At 37.1% G+C, this 25,009-nt stretch overlaps 1 protein-coding gene across 6 annotated transcripts in view; it reads left to right on the top strand.

Annotated features, from left to right (window-relative positions):
- Positions 1 to 25,009, top strand: part of TMC6 (transmembrane channel like 6) — a 1,104,128-nt gene that overhangs the window by 839,598 nt on the left and 239,521 nt on the right. For all 6 annotated transcript variants that reach the window (XM_044068185.1, XM_044068183.1, XM_044068186.1 and 3 more), the window contains one exon: positions 10,388 to 10,539. In XM_044068185.1, the coding sequence (XP_043924120.1) occupies positions 10,388 to 10,539 (152 nt within the window). The remainder of the gene's footprint in view (positions 1 to 10,387; positions 10,540 to 25,009) is intronic.

Raw genomic sequence — 25,009 nt, forward strand, 5'->3', positions numbered from 1 at the left:
TTAATACTACTTTGGTATTTAGAGCTTTTCAAGTGTCTGACTGGCTTTCTGAACAATATTCCAAACCTTTTGTACTTGGGAATTCTGGAATCTGCTCTTCTGATAGTGAAATTCTAGGAATTTTGTCTTGTAACAATTTATTAGGTAATCTCTTTTTGGCCATTCTGAACATTAAAAAAAACTCTTAATTCTTTTCTCATTTTATGTTACAAATGTCTCTTCAGACACTTGTTTTAGATTCTTTCTTTAACACTTCTCTGAGAGACACCACAGGTAGACGTCTTCACAGTCATAATGAGGCAAATGAATGATACTTATCTTGGGCAAATATCCCCTCAGCAACTTCCCATCCTCCACGCAAGTAGTAGTCTCTGTTGCTCACACTGCTTCATAGTCGCACCCTCTGAATATTCCCTGAGAAAACTTGCTCTATTCTCACTCTGATTACCTGTTTCAAAGTTTGGTATCTTGCCTTCTGAACATATTTTTGTCCAAACTGGTTTTAATTCAGTATCTGACAATTTTTTTTCTGGCATTGGTTATTATTATGCAGCTCTTAGAGACTGTAGAGTGATTTACACGGGTGTTTAAATCCTGTACTCTGTGTGTAGTATGTGTGCTCATAAGCAACCAGTAACAGGTAAGAAAGACTTATTTCAACATATGTGATGTGTACAGGTGTACTCACTGACATTAGTTTTGCAGGTGGAAGGTTTGGATCCAGCAGGTGAAGTATTTGGGGTTAGGGTTTAGCATAATGGTTAAAGGTGTTCACCTCACAGACAAAAGGTACAAGGTTTAATTCTCACCAAGAGAAATTGTCTAAACTTAAAATGGTCCAAACGGAAAGCTAGCTTAATACTACCTATAAAGTTAAGACAGGCAATTTTTTAACCTATGGCCCATCAGAAACAGTGGTGACAATGAGTAAAGGGACAGTACTTCCATCTTTTTGTTTTGTTTTTGTAGCTTAGGGATTTTTGGCCAGGGATGATGGGTCTTTATGGTTATTTGATATGTCTAATGAGGTACATCCTGAAGGGTGGAATTGTACTCAATAACTGATAGTGAGTTCTAAATATAAGGGAACAATGACTCCTTTAGAGCTGTATAATATTTTTTGGCAGTTAAATGACTACTGTTGTCACATGATCAAAAGAGAGGGAATTATCAACCCATGTTCTAATGTCTGTAACAACATTATCATTTTAAAGTGAGGCATTTTCTGTGTTGTATGGTGGGAAGAAGGGGGTTGTCTAACAAACATGCCAATATTGAACTTCTTTGCATCTGCCTTGAGCCCATTTTTTTTAGTGCAGCAGGTATTTACAGTGTATGCTCTTGTTGACAAGTTTGGATGTCAGAGGGAGACTTGACAATAATTCCCAGTCTGCAGTCATCTCCAAGCTTTGTTAGCTAAATGTCTTGGTTCATGGTCTAGAGATCCAACAAATAAATGCTAAGGAAAAGAGATCCCAGTATTGAGTTACATAAAAGTAAAGGTACCACATTGTAGAAACAGACTAATCCAAGCTAAACCAACCTGGGGAGCTGAGAGGCCCCAGACAGGGTGAATAGAAAAAATGCTAAAGGCAACAGCTTGAGAGCAGGTTGTGGTTCAGGAAGGAGAGTAAACCTTCTCATCTATCAACTTCCTGAGTTTGTAAGAGCAATATGTAAAATCTTCCCTATTTTTGATCTTTGTCCCACTTTTCTTTATGGCTTTGACCAGATTTCTTGCTCTAAGAGGTTGAGAGGTGTGCCCCTTTGTTCTTGTGCACTGGCTTTAGAATACTTATTTCCCATCATCTGGGATATGCCTTTCTCTACAAACTGCAAGGAGTACCCTCTGAAGCAATTTATCTGCTAACTCACCCATCATCTTGAACATATCTGCTATGACTTCATCTGAGCCTGCTGTTTTCCCTGATTGTCTGTTCTTACTTTCTTCTCGGGTGGTTTTTCTTCCTCATTCATTTTTGGTCTGAGCGTTACGTCTTCTGTAGAGTTGTCTTCTTTATGTTTCTGTCTTTGACTTGCTAAGTCACTTTCCAGAAGCTGGTACAGTGGTTTTTGTTTATTGTGACTGCTCTCTCAACCTTTTTTTAGCAAAGCAGTAATGCTTCTTAGCCTGGTCCATCGGTCCTGTCTCCCGCTTGTTCCTGTACTCCTCCTTTCTTTTGCTAACTGCGTAGGTTTCTGCACTCCACCAACAGCTTTCCTTAGGTACCATATTTCCATACCTGACTGGGCTGCATATCTGTTGTACAGTCCCCATAAAGGCTGTTTTGAGATGCTGCCATTTGTCTTTGACTCCACATATTTCCTTGAACTCTTTTACTTTCAATCCAGTCAATTCTCAGGACTTCAGCCTAGTCATTGTTGGTCTTAAAGCCTTCTCTGACTACTGCTTGCAGCTAATTGTGGCCACCAGTGGGCTTACACTGTGGGTGACTTTACAGACACTCATTGTACCCCAATGCCCTGTCCTTACTAGGAGGAAGTCTACCTGAGTGGTATGTGATGCTGTGACTGTCAGTCCATGTGTTAGCTACCATTAAGCCATTTGATATAGAGAAGTCTAGAATTGTTTCTTATTCCTGTCACCCCCACCCATGTGTGCCCAGGTAGTCCTCATATCCCATTTTGTGTGTCCTGATCTATGCATTCAGTTCCCGATTAAAGCACCAACTGCAGCCTGAAAGCACTCATTTCCTTGTATTCCTGGGGAGTTACTGCAATGACTTTACACTGCAGTGTGATTGCCATCACTGTCTGCTGAAGGCTGTTCCTTACCACAATTTTCACACCATTTCTAGTTTGCCTTCCCCTCTTTGGAAATGAGTGGAAGATTCTTAGATCCCAAACCAAGTGGCTGCTGCACTGTCCTTCCATCCTGCCTCCTGGATACATGTAGTTTTTTACTTTCTACTTACCATCATGCCATCAACTCCAAAACTGCATCCTAGCAGTGAACCTATACCAAGTGTGCATGTCGGCCACTCTTGTATGTGAACCTGTGACTGAACCATGACTTTTTTTTTGCATCCAGCTTTTCCTCAGCAGAGCTATCCAAGGTGTAATCCAAGCTGGACAACTAGACAACAGATGGCAGCTTATTGACCCTAGGCTGCTGGGCTTTATGGTGTGCACACACTGGTTCCTCATTAAGTCAAAGAAGGCTGAATCTCTAACCCACTTATCACCAGCAACATTAGTCGATTTGACCAAATCAGCTCAAGCCAATTTTTACACCACTTAGTGACTAGCCCTGACATGGCATGTAGTCTGTAATAAGTGTTCCCCTGTCTAGAGGATACTGTGCACCAATGAGTGGTTGGTCAATGAGTCTTCCCTGACAGATACCACCTAGAGAATATCCTGCTGCCCATGACTTCATTCAGTTTTGAGTGACTCTAAGGGAGAAGCATCCTGTATGTTTTTGTGAAGTGGGAAGAACCCCACAGAGACACAGGGAAAAAAAATCAAATTCCATACAGGGATTGGCCAAAGGTCAGGACTGAACCTTGTGCTTTGGAGAAGAAGATCTTAATCATTCTGCAAACTGTATCTTCTTTATTATGATAGCATTAACAGTTAAGTTAAAATGTCACATGATTTTGTTTAACCAGCGGTCTCCAAATCAAAAACTAGGAACTCTGGTTAACCAGATTTGCAAACGACTGTAGACTAGGTGTTATACTTGAATTCCATTCTGATATGCAAAAGCTGTAATGTGAATTTACACGTTGATTGATGGTATGCAGACAATGGGCTAACACTATATGCTAAAAAATGCAATATTCTTACATTTGACAAACAAACCCTCCACCAAGCTTGTAGCATGGAAAGTACCAGACTTCAAAATGAAGATGTTAAGAGACCTTGGAACTGGGTGGAGAACTCCCTCGCCTTTGAGTATCATGTTGTAACAGTGGTCAGGAAGTTCTTCTGTCTGGCAGAGCTGATTACAAAGGACATTTCCTCTAGGTCAAAGTAAGTGCTGACTGTATATTTTCCACTGATCAGGTCCATCATAGAATATAATACATCCTTTGAGATGCACCTTAGTAAACATATCAAGCAGTTAGAGAAACTCCAGAGGTTCCAGTCAAAAAAAAAATCAAGGAACAAAAAGACCTGAGCTACAAAGAGAAGCTGAAGGCCTTGTTTCTGTATTCAGTCTTAGACTCTGGGCCATTAAGGATCTTGCAGTCCAAGACCTATTTCTCTACACTTCAAACACGTATGTGAGCACTAGAACCAGAGAGCTGAACCTGCTTCAGAAAATAAAAAAAAATCATAGTGGAGAAACAGATTTGTCCCAAAATGACTACCCCTTCTCTGTAACTAACTTCCTCTCTAGATCAAGCAATCTGACGCACTGTTTTCCTTTAAGAAGAAACTACACAATTGGATTTTTATTCATAAATTCACCACAGGTATGACTATGCTATAGTTTGAAAAAATGAAGTAAGGATAGGTACTAGCAAGGCATAAATGTTGAGATGGCCTACTTGCTTTGTACATTCCATGAGACTAATAATTCAGCATTTTATTATATTTTACTGTACTCTGTTAAAATTGCAGCAAACTGTGCCAAAAAAGTCATACGTGCATTTATTATTGTTTCAATACTTGCCACATGGTGTAATTGCAACTCTATATGAAGTTTGTAACTGTATTCAGATATTTTGGTTCATGCATATAGCCGCATTTCTGTGTATATATTTGTATGTTTTATGATGTATTTGTGATGCTTTCTTGTTTTAAATTATTTGTTACTTATGTTAATTTTGCACAATTCAATTTGATTGTATACATAAAGTTCTATAATAATTTATATCCTTGTGAGCCCACTGTTTGGGTCTGGGTTACGACTGAAAGGGAAGTGTAAGGACCAGCCCACTCATTAAGTTATCAAATAAATAGTGCCTCCTATGCCCCTAGATTTCATCTCATTAGCAGTTCTTATTTTGAAATAAATACTAGGGGCTGAAATCATTGAACGAGTTCCCTTGACAGAACAAGGGATACAATACTATTCATAACTCCTTGAAGTACCCAGAGCTTACAGCCCTTGTTAAGCCTTTCTAGATCTTTTGAGTTTAAACAATTTCATGAGAGTGAAAAAAGTAAGATGTTAACTTTGCAAAGCCATCACTGCTGATGCAGGATGTTCAAGTGATAATTTTGGATATGAAGGACACTTTCTGACATTGTGAGTAACTGGGAACATGAGGGTCAATCCTAAGTTTCCATACAGTGATGGAATGATTTAATTTTACCTCATTTCTCTTTGGTGTTGCCAATATTCCAATTATTTAGCCACCATAGGACAAGGGGAGCCCACATTCACTACATACTTGGATAACTGGCTGCTCCAGGCCAAGTTCCAGGAAGAGGGACAGAGAGTTTCTGAAAAATATTATGCATTGCCTAACAAGTCTGGGTATTTCCATCATCTTTTAGAAGTCAATTCTGACCCCGACCTTCACTACAACCCTTCTGGGGGCAACAGTGAATGGGTCTATATTAGAAGAATGAAAAATCAAAATCGCAAAAGCTCTAAAGAATAAAAATGTCCGACCTCAAAGTGCTTTTTGTGAGATCACAGTACAGTGAAGATCAGAATGTTTGCCCTTTCCTCACTGTAGTGCGATCTCAGAGTTGGTTGGAATATATATTTAGCGGGGGGGGGGGCACGTCCCCCAGTAAGGAGTTTGAGGTCCAGCATTTTCGTACTTTTGATCTTTCAGTCTTCTAATATAGACCCTATTATAGACCCACAGTGAACATAAAGTCATGTAGGCCCACAGTGAACATAAAGTCATGCTGGTTGTCTCTCCAGACGACAGAGTCTGACTCTTTCCATCATTCTTCACTCAGGTCAGTGCAAAGAACTCCCACAATATCAAGAGTCTTCCAGAAGGCAGTAGAATCCTTAATGTGTCTGTCCTGATAGTACCCATGACCAGGCTACACATGTGAACAAAACAGTTTTATCTCACAGCCTATGGAAACAATCTTAAAACTGATTTCTGCCATTCAGTTCAGATGGTGAGCATACAAGGTGCATGCAACCCTAGGGATCCCATTTGTAACTCCTTCATATTGTAACATAAAAAATCCAACCTCATCCATAAAAACACAGCAGAATTATTTTTGAAACTATAAAAGTTTAAACAAAAAACAGAAATGGTTAGTACTTTCACACAAAGTTCCTCTTCAGACCATAAAAACTAAAATTAAACAACATTGTTAAATAGTATGAACAATTAAGCAATTAGTGAACAAGCAGCAATTAGTTTTGGAGACCTCCAGATTTCAGCAGAGGTTTTAAAGAAACCTTACCGTTTAAACCAGGTAATTTATCAGCTTGTAAATTGACTATCCAATGTAGCTCCCTCTCTGTAAAACGTCTTATGTCACCTCTGCATTGTTTTTGATGGATTACTTCTGTTACTCTAAAATTAAAAATATGAATTGCACTGGTCATTAAAGTATGCTTGACTAAGGCACTTCTGATATCCCCCACCTGAGTACTGTATAAATGCTCTCTTATTCTTTCATGTAATGTACAATTACTTTTACCTACATAAAAACTACTACATGCAGAGCAGGTTGCCACATAAACTATATTGGAAGTACAACAGTTGGCTGATACTTTAAAGTTATAAGTGTAACCAGTAAAGGGATGGGTAAAGGTGTTACTAATTTTTATATACTTGCAAAAATTACATCTAAAACACTTCCTCATACCCTCTGCACAGTTAAAGCTCATACCTGAACACATTTTATAGCACAATTGTCTCTACAGGGACTTTATATTTTTATATCTAAATCTAGGTCTATCACCAGCTACAATACCTATGGTATCATCAGTCTGTAAAATGGACCAGTTACTTCTAATAACCCTGTGTATCACTTCCACATCACTTGTAAAATATAGAGGAATAGGTAGCCCATACAAGTCATTCTTTTTAGTGTCTAAATCCTCATTAGTATTAACAGTAATAGCTGAGAAATACAGTCTAGCTTTACTGGTTCTTTGGCTCCTGGCTAAAGTGCAGGCTTTATCAATTTCCTTGTATCCATAGCCTCTCTGTCTAAAATCAGACATTAAAGAGGTTAAATCATGGCTGAACCTCTCATCAACGTTATTGAGTCTAGACATGCGCAAGGTTTGCCCCTTTAAAATATTTTTATAAATAAATGCAGGATGCATGCAATGTCTTTGTAAAACTGCATTACGTCTGCATGTCTTCCTGAAGAGACCTGTATTTAAACAGCCATTAACATCCTTCTCTATTAACACGTCAAGGAAATCTATAGAAGAGAGGGACTGCTTACTTGTAAACTTCAATAACGTAGTGGTGGTAAGTAAGTAGGAAGTAAATCCTTGTAGACTCTCCAAGGGTCCTTTCCACAACAAAAATATATCGTCCACAAACCTTCTATAGAATATAACATGGTCCACCCATTCATGTCCATGAAAAACATGCCTTTCTTCCCAATGAGCCAGAACTATGTTGGTGTAGCTACTGGCACAAGCTGTGCCCATAGCTATGCCAACCTTTTGTAAAAATATTAAATTCTCAAATACAAAAGCATTATTTTCTAATGCAATCTCTAGAAACAAGCCCAACAAATGTATTAACTGTGGGGAAAAATCACTATGTTGTTATAAGAAATCCTTAGTCATCTCAATGCCTGCTATATTGAGAATCACAGTAAAAAGGGATTTCACATCCAACGTGAATACGAGGCAATGGGTAATAGGACCACTGCATGAAATAAATTCTTACAAACCACTTAGAAACTGTTTAGTATCTTTTAAAACATAACGGACTGCATTCAAAACTTGCTTAAAATGTTTCTCCACAAAAATGGAGAAAGGTTCTGTAATCTACCCTGTACCAGACACTATGGGCCTAAAGGGGGATTAGAAAAATTCTTATAAATTTTGGGGGAGTCCTTGGAATGAAGGTATAGTAGGGAATTGTACCATCAAATAATCAAAGGACAGCATCAGTATTCTTTTTTAACAAAGCTACTTGTCCAACATCAATAGGCATATAAACAGTTTAATCAGTGAGTAGAGACATAATGCCAGTCTTATAGTAACTGTAATCTAGAACCACAACAGCCCCCCCTTTGTCCGCTGACTTAATCATGATCTCACCATCATTGCATAACTCTTTGAGCACTTCATTTTCTTCTTGCGTCAAATTATAGAAATTATTATTCCTTTCAAACACTCTACCAACAACATTAACATCACAAAGCTGTCTGAACAAGTCTAATTCACATTTCTTGCAAAAAGTCTCCAGGACTGATTCAAAAGTGGTTGATAAGCACTCAGTTTCTGAAAGGCATATGACAGATTAACAGGAAAAACAGTCTTTAACATGATATTCCTGGCAAATGTTATAATATCAAGTACATCATCACTAAAATTAACTTTCTGTGCTGGTATAAAAGATAATCCACTTTCCAGCACAGAAATCTGAGGCGGAGTCATCTGCTCATCGGTGACGAAGGTGGAGGGTCTAGTTTCTGCCTCCTCAGTTTCCTCCCTCGACTGAGCGACCTCCCCTTGTCTTCCATTTCCATCCTAGTTGGTGTAGAAAACCATGAATGAAGCCCTATAGCTTCCATCTCCTTCATGCATTGCTAACACATAAAGACGCTTTGCTGCCCAAAATTGAAAAGAATGAGACTGACAACATAGAAGTGAGAGGCAAAGTAGTTTCCCCATGGTAAAAAAAAACGAACACCAGAAAATATTGCTTGTTAAGATGGAAAAAAATTCCTCTCTGGTACTCATACTTCCACATAGCACCAACAGATGCCTTGGTGTCTGAAGTCCTGCTATATTTTTTCATAGCTCTTTATTAAGGACTTGGCTTATGCCTAAGTGAAGGTTCACCTGTCACCTATAGCAGTCTACTTCCCCATGTCACCTCTTAACTTTGATCTGTCAAACAATTCTTGAAAGAGGTCTTTCATTTGAAAAAACAGTGTAAGCTACTCCCCCTTCCTTAGGGTCCATATTTTCTGAAGATAGATAACTGCTCTGAAGCCAGTCAGTGCAACAACACTAACTTTTTTTGTTATACAAATTCCTATTTTTGATGTCCACTAACTCAGCTACAAAACTCCCCAGCCTGCAAGCATTAGCTACAAAGAACTTTATATAGTCTTCCATAATACTGAGTGGAACACTGAACCCACCCATCCTTCATGCCTCAAGTAGTGTCCAAAGTTGGTCCTAAATCAGTTAGTATGCCTACAAGTGTTTTACACAGTCAGAAAAGCAAAGGGGAAGGTACCAACCCGTGATCGGATATGCACAGGCTATTGAATTGCTACACTGACGGAACTCAAGAACTCAGACAGGTGTCCAAGAAAACCCTGTACAAACGCTTGGCAAAATGCACTGTCTTCTACCATGATAATTATGCTAAGGCATTGCAAAGGCAGATTGTGGCGCACCCTACTGGTGGAAAAGGTAATACTGTAGATTTTGTGCATGTGTCTGCAAAGAGCATTTGTGAGACAGCCACCTGACCTTTATTCATATTGTCTTCAACCACTGCAAGCTGGGCATACACTCCTAGATGAGGAAAGGTTTTGCAATGGTTTATAGGGTATATGGATACCTACTTCCTAAGTCCGGGACAACCACTTGGGTAGAATAATCTGTTCTTATACTTATTTCAGGTACAATAAATTGTACTACAGTGAGACAAACGTAGTACATTTTTGTGAGCATACTCACCATAAATGCAGATGATGCCGTAAGAGGTCACAGCTGCAGTATGATCTGCCTCCTTCCAACCCCCCAGATGTTACTCCTTTGACCTCTTGGTGGGCATTTCTACATCTACCAGACCTCTGTGCGATACTGGAGATGAAGAACTTGAGTCGGGAAATATCATCCTGCTTAACAAGTTACTCCCTTACAATGTGAGGTTGCTGATGGACCCGATGTTAACTAGACCAAAAATTATTTGTTTTTCCCTAAACTGTAACAAGATAGCCTGTTAGTGATTTCCTACTCCAAAAAAAGAACAGATGATAATGCTGTTTGCCCTATTTTGTCTAACAAGTGCCCTACTGATCTCTCCAGCATGGTGAATAGAACAGCTGTGCTCTAGGGCCATCAAGAACTTCAGATATCAGGCTGTAAAGCAGGAGTCCACCTGGAGCTGATTCCCAGGTGTAAAATGAATTTTACTGCAGCAGTGATGTCACTATTCAAACATCTACCACTACGGTAAGTATTTTCACACAAATGTACGTTACTGGTTATCTACTGTATATAATTTCATCAACGTGAAAAAGGTAATGTAGTCTTACATCCTGATGCATTTATTTACAGGAAAGGCATCAAGTTCAGTCCGAAGCCAAACTGCTGATTCTGCCATTAATGGTTTCTGTCATTAATCTGGTTTTACCATACTTGTACAATTTGCTGGAGATAGCAGAGAGACAGGACTCCCCAGCTCTTCAGGTTTATATTGCCATAAGCAGGTAAGAACTTCTTTCAGCTAATCAAGTTATCGAGACATTTTTTTTCTTTAATATTTTTTGTTGTTTTGCAGATGAGAATACAATATTCTATCAAAGCTTGGTTGTGACAAACTGAAAATCATGAAACAAGTAATAACAAACATTAAAAAGTTAATGAAACATTTTGTGTTTATAGTGTCCTTGTTCAGGTATAGACTGTCTTGTTTTAGTTCCCCCCAGAGTTCTGGGGGATACAGCTGCAATCTGTTTTAGATACACATGGAGCCAATTTGTTGTAAGATTTGTAAACCCTTAATCAGTCTTGAAGATTTCGGGCACTATTCCATTCATGAATCACTGTAGCCAGTAAACTGTGGCCAATGTGCAGTTTATAACGTGTGCTATTTGTTATGTGCAGGATATGATGCATTTTATTTTGCAATGCGTTTTGTTTATGCAGCACTTTATTTATTGGATCCATACTGCTTTGTAGGTTAGACAGCATCCTGCTCTGCATACCCAAGCTGCTGCACAAAGTGTGTCATTCCATATTCCCTGTACCTTATTGATACTGACTCAGCTCAAGCAACACAGTGGTTAGCATTGCTGCCTCATGGTGATTGGTTCCCCAGTTCATTTCTTGTGGGAAGAGAGTTGCCTTTTGTACAGAGTCTACATGTAGTTCCCAGTCCATGTGGGTTGAGGTGCTGTCATCACACATACCAGATATGTGCCGTAAGTGAGCTCCTCTGACTTGCCCATAGGTGTGTATGCCCTGACAGTGTAGGGGTGTGTGTGCACATATGCATGTGCATATGTATATCCAGTGATGAGTTACTGTCACATTTTGGATGAATCTGTATGCCTTCTGTCCATTGAATAGATAGTTTGTGGCTCCCCTTAACCCTGTCTTGGATTAAGTAGGTAACTGGAGAATGAATGGGTGAATGATCCTTGTACAGATTGTTTATACCACACTTTGCTCCCAAAATGTTGAGTAGCTCATACAACATCCTGTCTGCTTGCCTAAGTTGCTGTTGGATGTTTTTTGTAGAATGTGGTAACCACTGTCCTACAAACATGACAGCAGTGTTCCCTTTACCATTGTTGCTGTTTATGTTATTGGAACTGATTCCATATTCTTTATTCTGGTATATTGCACAAACTGTTAATTGCATGGGATCCAGCATTACTGTTGCTACTTATTTATTGTAATAACAAGGCGTATAACCGTACTTGTTCTAATGGACGTCAAAACATTAAAATGAAAGGTGTAAATTATACAGTAGTCAGTATAAATAAAGTAATGATTGCTACTGCATAATCTACTGAATTATTTGGAAAAAAATGAAAATAATTCGGCTTTCAATTGACTTAATACTAAAGGTAGTACTAGTAAAAAAAATAAATGAAAGCTTTTGTTTGTCTCATTTTAGTCCTGCCTGAGCTCATGTGCCTCAAAGCCGTATACCACCATAGCTGCCAAGATGTGGGTGGTGGTCTGAGATGGGCGCTGTGGCATAAGGGTAGCATTTCTGTTGCTGTGCTCATTTGTTACTTCTGACACTGAGATCAGGAATGCTCCAGCACCCAAATGCTGTTTGAAAAGGCATACAGCACATGACCCAAGTGTTAAGGGTTCAGAAGTTTTTACTACGCTCAGAGCCAAGAAAAGCATACAGAAAACTCATCCACATCATCGGTGCTACTGGGAGACCTAGCAGTGCCCCCATTAACTAGATTTTCACCACATATCCCAGGTGAAAACTTGTGATCCTTGTCAAAATCTGAATGAGTGAAATGCTCTTCCTAACATATAATGGTAGCCTGCTCCAAAAATGGAAGATATGTTAGACTAGATACCTGTTATGCAGGAGTCTGTGTAATACTCAGTAGACCAAAAATCCTTTTAGACTATGAGGGGAGCTTATGGTGATTTTAGACTATGAGGGGGAGCATATTGTACTGAGACCTTGTTGGTGAGGAAACACTGATTTAGATGTTTAACATGGTACATGCTACCAAAGTACAAAGGGGCAACTGGAGAAAAGAAGTGAGTGTATCATCTTTGAAGCTTTACTAGATACCCATGAATGATAAGTTGTGCAAGGCAGAAGAATTTTTATAACCTCAATGTAGACATACAGTGGCAAAAGGAAAGTTTATCAATGTAGGTACCCAATTTCCAGACAACTGTCTCCAAATTAAGTGGAATGTTGTAGGGTATGAATGCACACACACACACACACACACACACACACACACACACACACACACACACACACACACACACACACACACACAATCACACACACACACACACACAAATGTACACATATTTCAAGCATGGGCATTAATGCCCTTCTACCCTGCTAATATACCAAAACAGTTGTTCCCATATTACATGTCTAGGCTGTTCTTAAAAGTATCTAAACTAGTGCTTGCCTTAATGTAATTTGGTAGTCTGTTCCATGCATCAGCTGCTCGCTCACAAAACCAATTAGTACACTTCTCATTCCCATATTTTTTTTTTCTTTTACATTGGTTGTCTAATGATTTTCTACTACTTTTTGATAACCCCAAGCATTCCCAGAGGTCGTCGCCTATAAATGCCATGTATACCTGAAGAATATCTCCTATTAAATATCTATAGGAGACACTGTACAAGTTCAGAAATTTTCACATCCATGGATGCCCTTGTTATGTTTCTGCTGTACTCTTTCCAGTTTACTCTTATAAGGTTCCATATTATTAATCTATACTCAAGTTTGGGTCTAATGTAGTTAAACAATGACTTCATCTTTTCTGATTCCCTAGAATTTATAAATCTTTTTGTACAACCTATAGTTCTGTAACTATCATTAAACAACTGATTGATATGATTAGAAAAACTCAAAGTTGGATCTACCCATATACTCGGGTCTTTTCATGAATATACAGTTTCAGCCACTGTGTACTGTATTAAATATTCACCTTTCAGTTTGTGTCCCAAATCTCAGCTTAATTTTTTATGCATTTATCAGCATATTGTTCTCCTGTGCCCAAATGGTCAGATTAGTCAAGTTCTTTTGCAGACATGCCTTATCTGTAACGCATGTAATCAGTTTACGCAATTTCAAGTCATCTGCATACAGACTGTAGAACACCTCAGATGAAAAAGATAGATCTGAAAGATGCAATCTAAACAACAGTAGAACACCCTGGCTGTAATCAGGAATTTCACCTGTCAAATTGCTGCATACTTGCCACTTCCTATTTGTAAGCCATGCAGCTATCCATCTTATCAAGAGTAAATCAATACCTAGTTGTTCTAATTTATTGATCTGTGTTTTGTGTACGAACGATTCAAATGCTGAAGTTAAATCTATAAATTATATCACAGCACAATTTTTCATTTATAGCTATTATATTGTTATAGAACATCATGTTACAGGTGGTAATAGATCTGTTTTCAACATATACATGCTGACATAGCTGGTCTTAGCCAGCCTTAGGCATAGGCCAACTAGGCGGCCACCTAGGGCGCCACTCTAGCAGGGGTGCTTTTTCAGTAATTGTTTGATGTAGGTAGACTATGATGGGGGCACCAGGTGGTGTGGTGTGGTGGGGGGCACCATGGAGCCCTTTTGCCTAGGGCACCAGTTGACCTAAGGCAGCTCCTGCATGCTGATATATGGTTTCAAGTCCCAACCTTCCCAGTTCTGCAAATAACATATCCAATATTACCTTCTCCATTAAATGTTCCACAGCATGATAGTAGACTTAAGTGTCTGTATGACTCTGGGTTTGTTAATAAGCACGTGTCTTCAATCTTGAGAATTATACAAGCTAGTAAATCATATATATAATGGTACTGTAAGTTCTTGCTGAAGTGTTCTCCGGTCATTATTACTAATTCTGTCTTCTCACCTGCGCTTTGTTTGGATCCTGTTTGCATAGTTTTTTTTCAATATAATCTAATGTGATTCCAGTGTCTGAGATTACCTGGATTTTACTAGAACAACATATCACCCCTTTGCGGAGCCAAACTGTTTTGTTTAAGATTTTTTAATTATATCTCTAATCTGTTGTGTCTGAGAATAAATTTTAGAACCTACACACAGTTTAGCAATTTGTATGTTTTTACTCCTTCCATATCTTATGTACCTATAAGATGGTTTCCTATTATGCTCAATATCTTTATATAATTTTTCTTCACATTTTTCTTGATTTTGATTCACACTATGCTTAATATTTTTGTCCAGCTTGTTTGTTTCAGTTTACAAAGTTGCAGTTTGACCTCTTTTCCATTTCTTGTATTTTTTCTCTCTCACCTTAATCAGGCATCTTGTTCTTATGGAAATATATCCCCATAACATTGTATGCGTAGATCCTGATGTTAAACATTCTTTTTTTTTTTTGCACTCAAGTTTCTCTTTCAAAACTTTTTACATGCCTTCTGCAGTTTTTGGATTGAACACATCACTCCAGTTGATTTTATAGTGACTGTTTTGCTTCCATATAAATTGTAATTAATCTCCTATGCATTGGTTTAGATTTCATTTTGGCAGAATTACTAAGCAGCAAATTAATCTTTATAGCCCCCATGATCCCTACATATCAGTGGTGACAAAACTTATTTCTTTAGGAACACAAATAATGTCTAGTATGTTCCATTCACTGGAAGTTTTTTTTTGTTTTGTTTTTATTTTGTTTTATTTTACAGTCTGAAGCAGTTGTTGTTCCAGGACGTATACTGTAAATAATTTTCTTACTATTGATATCGCTGAATCATATTCCAGTCTGTTACTGGTAAATTTAATTCTCCTGCCACTATTAGTCATCCCTTCTGTGTTTCATGCAAGAAATGTATGACTTCCTTTAAGTCATCAGCACTTGACGTAGGTGGTCTATACACTCCAACAATTATGTTCCAGGGCTGCCTTTATTGTCACAGTTACACAATATGTAGTATTGGTGTTATTAATGAACATGTAATAATCACAGGTCTCATAACTATCTTTAATTCCTATCGTAACACCTCCACCTGATTTTTTGTTAGAACATCTGTTACAGTAAAAAAAATTATACCCTGAAAGAACAGGTTTCTGGTCATTGTTCTTTAACCATGTTTCACAAACAATAACAACATCAATCTTGTGGGAACATACTCAGTAAAAAGCACTATGAGGAAATAAAGCTGCAGTTGATAGTTCGTTGATTTAATGGTGCAACAACTGGTACATAAACGCTTCAAACACTCCACAATACGTTTTCGTTTACGTTTAACTTCATCAGACAACATAAAGCCCTCAAACTCATGCCCTTATATATTAACATCACTAATTGACAATCCCACAATTAAAGACAATTAATTAGTTCAAACAAACACTTAAGGCTAAACAGCTTACTTATCTTATACTGAACTTTACATCAAAATATAGCATCATCTTTAATACATTATTAACTAACAGACTTACATATTTCTGACACATACTCATATCATTAAAAAACATTTATATCCTTATACAATTTAAAAATATAAATACATATATCCTTTACATGTATTATGTAAGTTAAATTAAATAATGTAGATAGGTTATATTGTGATTTTTTACATGAATGATAATTTTCTATGTTAATGCATTTGTTTTTTAGTTTTGTGTAATGCGTTTTTAAATTTGAGAACAGTGGGGTTTTGGCTCATTGGTGTGTTTGAAATATGATGTAATTAATTGATTTGATGTAATTATTTAAATATGGTGGTTGTTAAGTGTAAACCGACTCTGATGATGCCTTTTTAGGTGAAAGCGCTTAGTCGGTGGATGTGTGGATATTAAATTGCATTCCTTATAGTTTTGCTGGTCCTGAGTATCTTTGGGCAGTTGTTGCTGTTATTACTGTGGAAGTTCTGGATTGTCCTCTCTGCAGTCTGTGCGACTGTACAGCTGACTTAGGTCCCTTAGGATGCTTAGAGTTTGCCTATCTAAAACCTATCCCTTTCTAACAACAAACAGTGAAAATTAAAATATAAATCAAAGGTTTTATTTGTACCAGTGTGCTCCATTGTGTTCTACTGTGTTTCACGTCTTTCCTATTGGACAATTGGTTATTGGTTCTTTTTAGTACTTCTTGGTGATGGCATCTGATAGTGGAAACAATAGTAATTTAGGTGAGGTTACAGCTAATTTGACTGTTTGCATTGGCAATTTGACTTTGCTACTTCAGGAGATCAAGCAACAATTCTGTTCCAGTGGTCGAGCATCTGGGGATGCTAGAATAATGGAGAGAACGAGTAATATTGCCTTATCTAACAGTGGAGATGATTTGGGTTTGCCACTCACTCAAAGGACTCCATGTTTTCCATCTTTGAACAGTTTCCCTGTGACTGGTATGGATTTTACGGTATGGAAAATTGTTCCTTTTGATTTTAACAAGGGGTCGGGTGTTGGTATCGAGCGGACTAATGTTGGTTCGCTAACGTTGGGGGAACAACTCAAATTCTTTGAGAATAAGTTATTCTAGTTTAAAAAAACTGCAACTGGAGAATTTTTATTTGTGGCAAAACATCCGATGTAAAAGAATACCAAAGGGCTTAAGGTTTTGGAAATTCCCTAATGGTGTAGTAAAAGGTACTGTTTTATATGATAAACTGGCTGCTATTTTCAATAATGCTGGTGAATAAATGCTTAATGTAATGATTGAACAGAATGACATCCGACTGCAGCAGTTATCAGATTAATTGGACAGTATAAATGGTAACATAAAGAAGGATTTGTTATTTGATCAGTTTGAGACCAACTACAACAATAGTTTTGGCAAAATTGATGGTGTGGTTGATCAAATACTTGTATGAAAGAATACAAAACTGCAGATGGACTTGCTGGCCTATCAGGAAGGCTTGGCTTATCCGGACTTCTCCAGTAACAGTAGAAATTTGAGAGGATATGGGCAGACCCACCCCGAGAGGACATGAATGGTCATAATTCTGGTGGCAAGCCGTTAGTGTTAATGGAGTTGAGCCAGGGGTGGAACTTAGGAGGGTTGAGAGGATTTCAGCTAAAAATGGCCAGGCCAGCTCCGCTAATAATATTGGATTGGAATCCAAACAGGATTTTTACAGGCAAGGTGCGAAACTAAAGAAATTTATGGGGAAGAAAGCGAATTTCAGGAAACATTAACAGAGAATGTTTTTCAAGAAACGGGGACTGTTCCGGTTCATATTGTAAACAATACAGGTGACTTTGTTTTATATAATTATTCTGCCAGAACGTTTGACAGTAATTATGCAGACTTGCTGTCCAAGGGGTGGAATTTTGTCCCCACTAATAGAATGAATCTGGTTGAATCTATAACAGATTTAAAACTGTTTACAAGAAAATTAAATTTATCTGTCTGGTTTGATTCAAGTGGTTCTGGTAATGGGAATATATCAAGGGGACAACAATGTTTGGAAAAGAGTTAGTACATTTGATCCTCCCTTGCATTCTAATGTACTGTTATTTGAAAAGTTATGTGAACGTGATTTTCGTAGAATTGTTAATGAAAAAATAAAGTTTGATAATTTATCTAGAGAGGAACAATTTTTATTGTATGAATTAAGATTGGATAAAAGTTCGCTGTTAATGAAACCAGATAAAGGGGATGGGTTGGTCATAATGGATGCTGTGATTATTCAAATAAAATGATCAGCTTATTATTAGATGATACTTATGAAGAAATATCTAGAAGTGTTGAATATTGCATACTCTGACATCTTCCTTTGTGATATGTTGATGCAGGGTCAGATTAGTAAGGATGAGTATGATTTTATGAATAATCAATAGCCTGTTGTAGCTGGAATTTAAAAATATGACCCCCCCTCCAAGATTACTACATTGCCAAGTTTGTGGATGGTGTACTAAAGGAATCTGTCAGTCGGTTGACTCAGGTGTGTCGTGATTCCTGGGATATTTTGGCCAAAATGTCTAATGTAGAATTCAAAGAAGAGTGTATTTTAGTTACCATTGATGTATGTAATCTGTATTCAGTGATACCTCATGAAGAGGGTTTATTGTGGTTGGAAAAGATGTATGAAGTTCATGTCCTAGATCAGGAATGTATTAATGCAGTAGTGAGTCTAATGGAAGTAATATTAACTAATAATTTTATATTTTTTGAAGAACAATTGTTTAAACAAACCAGTGGAGTAGCTATGGGGGCATGTTATGGCCCCAGTTTTGCTAATCTAGTCATGGCGTACTGGGAAACTAATTTTGTGTTGGTAAGTCCGAGTTTCAAAATTGTTGGAGCACTTACACATTTTTTTGGGTGATATTTTTATTGTATGGACTGCAAGTGCGGAAAAATTAATGGAGTTCATGCAATACATAAATACATCCACTTTCTTTTTGATGTTTACACTGACCTATGATATTAATAGCATTGCCTATTTAGATGTGCTACTACAGAAAAACTATGCAGAAGGGTGTTTTGTTTAGAGTATTTATAGAAAACCCACCTTTTCCAATAATTATCTCCACTTCCAGAGTAGTCATCCAAAACATCAGAAGAAATCCGTAGTAAAAGGCCAACTGGTAAAGGCAGCCCATATGGTTTCAGATGAAAATACATTCTTTGAAAAATGTGACAAAATGTTCAATATGTTTTTAAAAAGGGGTTAACCTGAGGAGTTTCTAAGAGGAATTAGAAATGAAGTGGTGGGAAAGAGATTGCGTGGATTTTATCACCCTTTATTAAGCATAGGTGGTAATGTAGGTTTGCAAAGTGTAAATACTGTAAGGAATGAGAATAAGTCCCAGACAGAGAGACCTTTGATCATCACTTGGTCAGTTGATGTGAATAGGATGGTCCAATCAGTCACTGATAATTGGGCAGTGTTAATGGCTGACGGGCGGTTATGTGATTTAATTGGTAGCAAAGCGTATGTAGTATTTAAGAAAGGTAAAAGTTTCAAACAGATCCTGGAAAGCTATGCAGGTAGTAGTGGGAACCACAGCACTAAGGGTATGTCTAAATGTGGTCATTGTAAGCAGTGTGGGTTCATTTTGGTAGGAGACTGATGTAATATTATTGGTCAAGTATTTCATATTTTAGGGAAATTTAATTAAGAATCCAACTGGGTGATATATGCAGTGTGTTGTAACCCCTAGGAAATTAAGAGAGAGGATATACACGCATATTTCAGATATTAAGAATAAGAAAAGCACAAACGCATTATTTGGGCATATTTCTGAGTATCATGATCATAGTTTTAGATTTACAGTGTTAGAACACATTAAAAAGGATCCTAAAGGTTTTGTGTTGGAAAAACATTTATTATCAAAAGAGTTGCAGTGGCAGGTTAGGTTAAATGCCACAGCAACCCCAGGGTTAATTGAGACCTGTACTATTAAAGCTGTTTTACAATTAAAACGTTTGGTATTATAGGTGAATGTTTATATTTATATACGTATTTGTATAAAGTTTTTATGTATTGATTTTAATTCATTATGTAATGAGTTGATTACATCATGTGATGTGTAGTGGTATTTAAGGCTTGTATGAGTGGCAGTAGGTAGTTCTGAAAAAGTCCCTATGGGGATGAAAGTGCTAAACGCTACCTTTTTTGTGGTTCAATAAAGAAGAAGCAGGTTTTATTTGTACCAGTGTGTTCCATTGTGTTCTCCTGTGTTTCCACATCTTTCCTATTGGACAATTGGTTATTGGTTCTTTTTAGTTCTTCTAGGTCCCTTAGGATGCCTAGATTTTGCCTGTCTAAAACCTATCCCTTTCTAACAAACAGTGTCAATTTAAAATATAAATCAAAATAAATCTTCTTGTTTACAAGCTATCCCTTTTTTCCTATAAACAGTGAAAAACAATGGTAAGAAATAAAATCAGGGACTGCTCGTTTTATTGGACTGCACCCCCCCCCCAGCTGTAAAAAGAAAAGAAAAATAAAAAAAAAAAAACAAGAAAAGAAAAATGAAAATAAAAATGATAGTGAGTCCCAGAACTCCTCGCATCGTGCAGGAATCCAGACTGCTGTTTAACCAGTCAGGATTAGAAAGAAGGCATCAGACTACAGAGATGCCCAGAAGTCTATGCGGTTACAACTGCATAGACTGGAAGGGGATTGGACTGCAACGTCTGCAGGTTAGATAGCTTCTCTTATGGAAGGACTTGTATTCTGCTCTTGCGTGGTGGCTGGGACTTTGAAGCTACATCTGCTGTGCAGGAAGGACTTGTCTTTCAAACTTAGGCTGAGACTTTGAAGCTGCTGCAGGAATGGACTCCAAACCCAGGTACTGTGTGTGTGTGTATGTGTGTGTGTAATGCCCAAGTTAAATATAACTGTTGGCTAGAGAGAAACTCAAAAAAATATATGGTGGCTAGAGAATAACTCAAGCTCAAACCCTGTACCTTGGGTGCAGGTAGCAAGAGCCTGAATTTCCTACCCACCACCACTTGTGAAAACTATTCAGATTTTTGCCTCATATTTTTGTTATGTTCTGTTCCTCATAAAATCTGTGGTTTTCTTGATTTTGAATTTACTAAATAATGACAGGCATTTGAATTTCAGACTTCATCTTCTTCAGAAAGTACATGGTAACACAAAACCTTTTATTCTATGATTTTTTCTAAGTTTATAAGATCAATATTTGACATTTGTCCCTATTTTGGGGGCTGTATTCCCCCATTATTGGCTTTGTCCAGTTTTTTTGTGCTAAGAGGTTGAGAGCTATGGTGAGAACTGAATTAACGGAATATGTTTGGGGGCTGTATTCCCCCATTATTGGCTTTGTCCAGGTGTTTTGTGCTGAGAGGTTGAGAGCTATTGTGAGAACTGAATTCGCTGAATATGTTTTGGGCTGTATTCCCCCATTATTGGCTTTGTCCAGGTGTTTTGTGCTGAGAGGTTGAGAGCTATGATGAGAACTGAATTCACTAAATGATAGCCATTTAGGTTTCAGTCTTCCTCTCTTTCAAGAAACAGCTGATCTGGCATAGTGGTAAGTTGCTCTGACTGTAGTGCAGAGGGTCCTGGATTCAAGACTTGGCAGTGAAATGCATGGGGGTAACACAGCATTTTATTCTAACAACTTTACAAGATTATACAAGCAATGTTTAAAATATGTCCCTGGTTTTGGGGCTTTTGTCCCCCCCCCCCTTAAATGTTGGCTTTTTCCAGATTTCTTGTGTTGCAAAGTTGAGAGATACAGTTAAGTGTCGAGTGGATTTTACAAGGAGCTGAGAGCTTCAGGGGGAAGAGAAGTTTAGTGCTGCTTATGCTGAGGCAGCTTCCATTGTTAGTAGCACAACAGGTAGTGTACTTGCTTTTGATGCAGAAAGCTGTGGGCTCTAACTCAATTTAGACCAACAAAAAAAACGAACTGAACTGATATCCATCAGTGAAATTATTACAACAATCAAACACTTAAAAGTGCATAAGGCTCCGGGTCCGGATGGACTCTCATCAGAATTTTACAAAGCATTTTCCCCCTTGATAGCCAAACTACTATACTATACACTAAATTACATAAACTATAAAATAAATGATATTCACTGTAATGCCTCTAAAACCATCTTTATATTAAAAGAACACACAGACCCCAAAAACCCCGACAGCTACAGACCCATCTCCCTCTTAAATATAGATACTAAAATATTTACCTCTATACTTGCAAACAGAATGAAAAATCTGATAGAGAAAATCATCTCCCCAGAACAATCCGGTTTTACACCACATAGACAAGTGACAATACATTAACATTAGATGCACTAATATCCTATGCTAACCGATACAATATCAGCATCTACACAATGGTAGTGGATGCCCACAAGGCATTTGATAGGGTTAATCTAGAATTCTTACTCCAAACAGTACCCTACTTTAATATACCCAATAACTTCATTCAGGTCATTCAAACTCTCTATAGCAACCTATACACACCTCTATATATAAATAAAACTTAGTCAAATAGGATCCTAGTAAAAATGGAACAAGACAAGGATGCCCATTATCACCCTTCCTGTTTAACCTATACTAGAACCACTCTTTCTTTACATTAAACAAAATACATACCACCAATCCTCCATCAATGCACAACTTCAGAATATACCTCACTGCATTTGTGGATGATCTGAACATATACTGCACTACACCAAATTCAGATATAAACAAAATAATAGCTGCAATTGAACATTTCTCGACTATGTCTAACTACAAATTATCCTCAATAAAACTAATATTTTCCCCCTAAAAACACCCAAACTCATCTCACTAATACCATTGTTAAACGCAATAAAAATAAAAGAAGAAACTAAATACCTGGGAATCGCCATTTTCCAGAATAACAAAGACTTCTACCAACACAATGTAAACCTTAAATGGCAAAATATATAATGCAAGACTGTAAAAGATGGAACAACCTAAAACTACCTTTCTTGGCCAAAGTATCAATAATCAAAATGAACATTTTTACCTAGACTAATGTATATATTCATGACATCACAGACAACAATACGTAATAAATTATTCAAACAAATTCATACCTTCCTAGGAAAATTTATATGGGAACCCAAAAAAAACAGAATCTCCTATCCAAAATTAACACTCCCCAAAAGCAAAGGAGGACTAAATCTACCAGATTTTAAAATGCACTACCCGATCATTAACACTAACAGAATATTAAGAATAGCTGAACATAACCCGTCAATGGAAAATTGGTGGCCTCTTTGGGTGACATTCTATTATAGATATATTAAAGCTCTAGGTTTCAATCCCAAAGCACTTCCATTCCTGAAGCAGAAAGAAATACAAACTTATAACATTATAGAGCCCTTAAAACATTCTATCAACTTAGAGCAAAAACTCTTTCAACCCCTTCATAAAAACCCAAATTTAAAAATAAAAATAAACAATAAGATACTGGACTTGGTCCCTTTTCCCAGACTGAAAGATAAAACAATCAAAGATATTTATCCCTACCTTAACTGTTCAATACAAGAAATGAGGACCAAGTTAAATCTCCCTAAATCACACATAATAATCCTAAGACAAATCAAAGAACTGTGTTCCAGTTACCTCCAAAATGTTACTATGACCAATAGTGACATAGAAACTTGTAGCAGGTTTTGGAAAACTATTACCACAACAAAGAAAACTATTACTAATTCATATAAAATGATAAATGAAATCAAATACCAGAAAGACCTCCTCTTCTCTAACTACTGGAGAAAATTTAAACCATCCATAGATGGCAATCAATCTAACAATGAAGATTATACCCCTCAGAAAGTTAGCATACACTCAGCTCATGATCAATAATAATGCTTATTTTACACCTGCAATCCTGCACAAATTTAACACATCAAAATCACCTTTCTGCCCACAATGTAAGGACCAGATAGCTGACTTAATCCATGTATTTTGGAGCTGTAAATGTGTATATAAACTCTGGAACTCTCTCAAGGTACAATTACAAAAAACGGGTTATCAAACATCAACATTAACTTGGGAATTCACTCTATTGCACATTCTCCCACCCAACATACCAAGAAAACAAGCAAGTACACTTTTAACAATTTTCCTACTAATGAAACTGTATATAGCTTTTAAATGGCTAGATACGATAAATATCTCTTGGGAGGGTTTTAAACAAGTAGCTATACAACACCTTTTAGCTCATAAAATAGTAATAGATAAAAGAAAAAAAAAACATGAAATCCAGAGAAATTTGGGAACAAACCTTTAATATCATATTAGCATAATTCATCACACAGCAACTTAGAAATACACTATAATGGAACCAAAAAACACATACAAGTTCAGATATTAAATAATAACTTGGATATTATGAATGTATATACTGTCTATATAATTGTGGAACTAACAGTGAAAGCATCTATGTACATAGTGTAAATATGTTGTATAACCTATATCCTGTAGTATTTGACATCAATCTATAACACATATATATATAATCATGTTGTAAGATTTTATTTGTGACATTTATTGATGTAAAAATAAAAATAAAAATTATTGAAAAAAAAGAAGGCTGTGGGTTCTACTCCCACAGTATATGTAGATGCATTGCTGATACTGTTCTGTGTTGTACTTTTAAAGGTGTTGGATGCTGCAGTCCTGAGAATGTCCTCTTTGGCAGAGATGCCTAGTAACTATGAACCTATTTTTTTGCCATCCATTCCCTTTTGCAATATTATTATCTTACATTTTTTTTTAATGTAACATAGGCAATTTATTCCTCAAGGGCAACAGACACTTTATTTGTAGACGAAACAGTGAAATATAAAGTTGTTTGCTAGCAGCAACCTCTTCATTAGTTACAGATCTCTTTAATGTCGAATTATTTAGATGACCTTTACTTCTGCAGAGATTGTGCATATTTACTGATACTGGTAGATTGTAGAAGTTTGAGTAGATTTTTATGATGGAAATGTTCTGAATTGGGCAGTTTTGTCATTATTGGCATATGCATTTTGTTTCATTGTTTAGTGGAAAAATGTA

The sequence above is a fragment of the Protopterus annectens genome, chromosome 4.part0, assembly GCF_019279795.1.
Source record: "Protopterus annectens isolate FY-2018-M chromosome 4.part0, PAN1.0, whole genome shotgun sequence".
In the NCBI taxonomy this organism is placed as follows: domain Eukaryota; kingdom Metazoa; phylum Chordata; order Ceratodontiformes; family Protopteridae; genus Protopterus; species Protopterus annectens.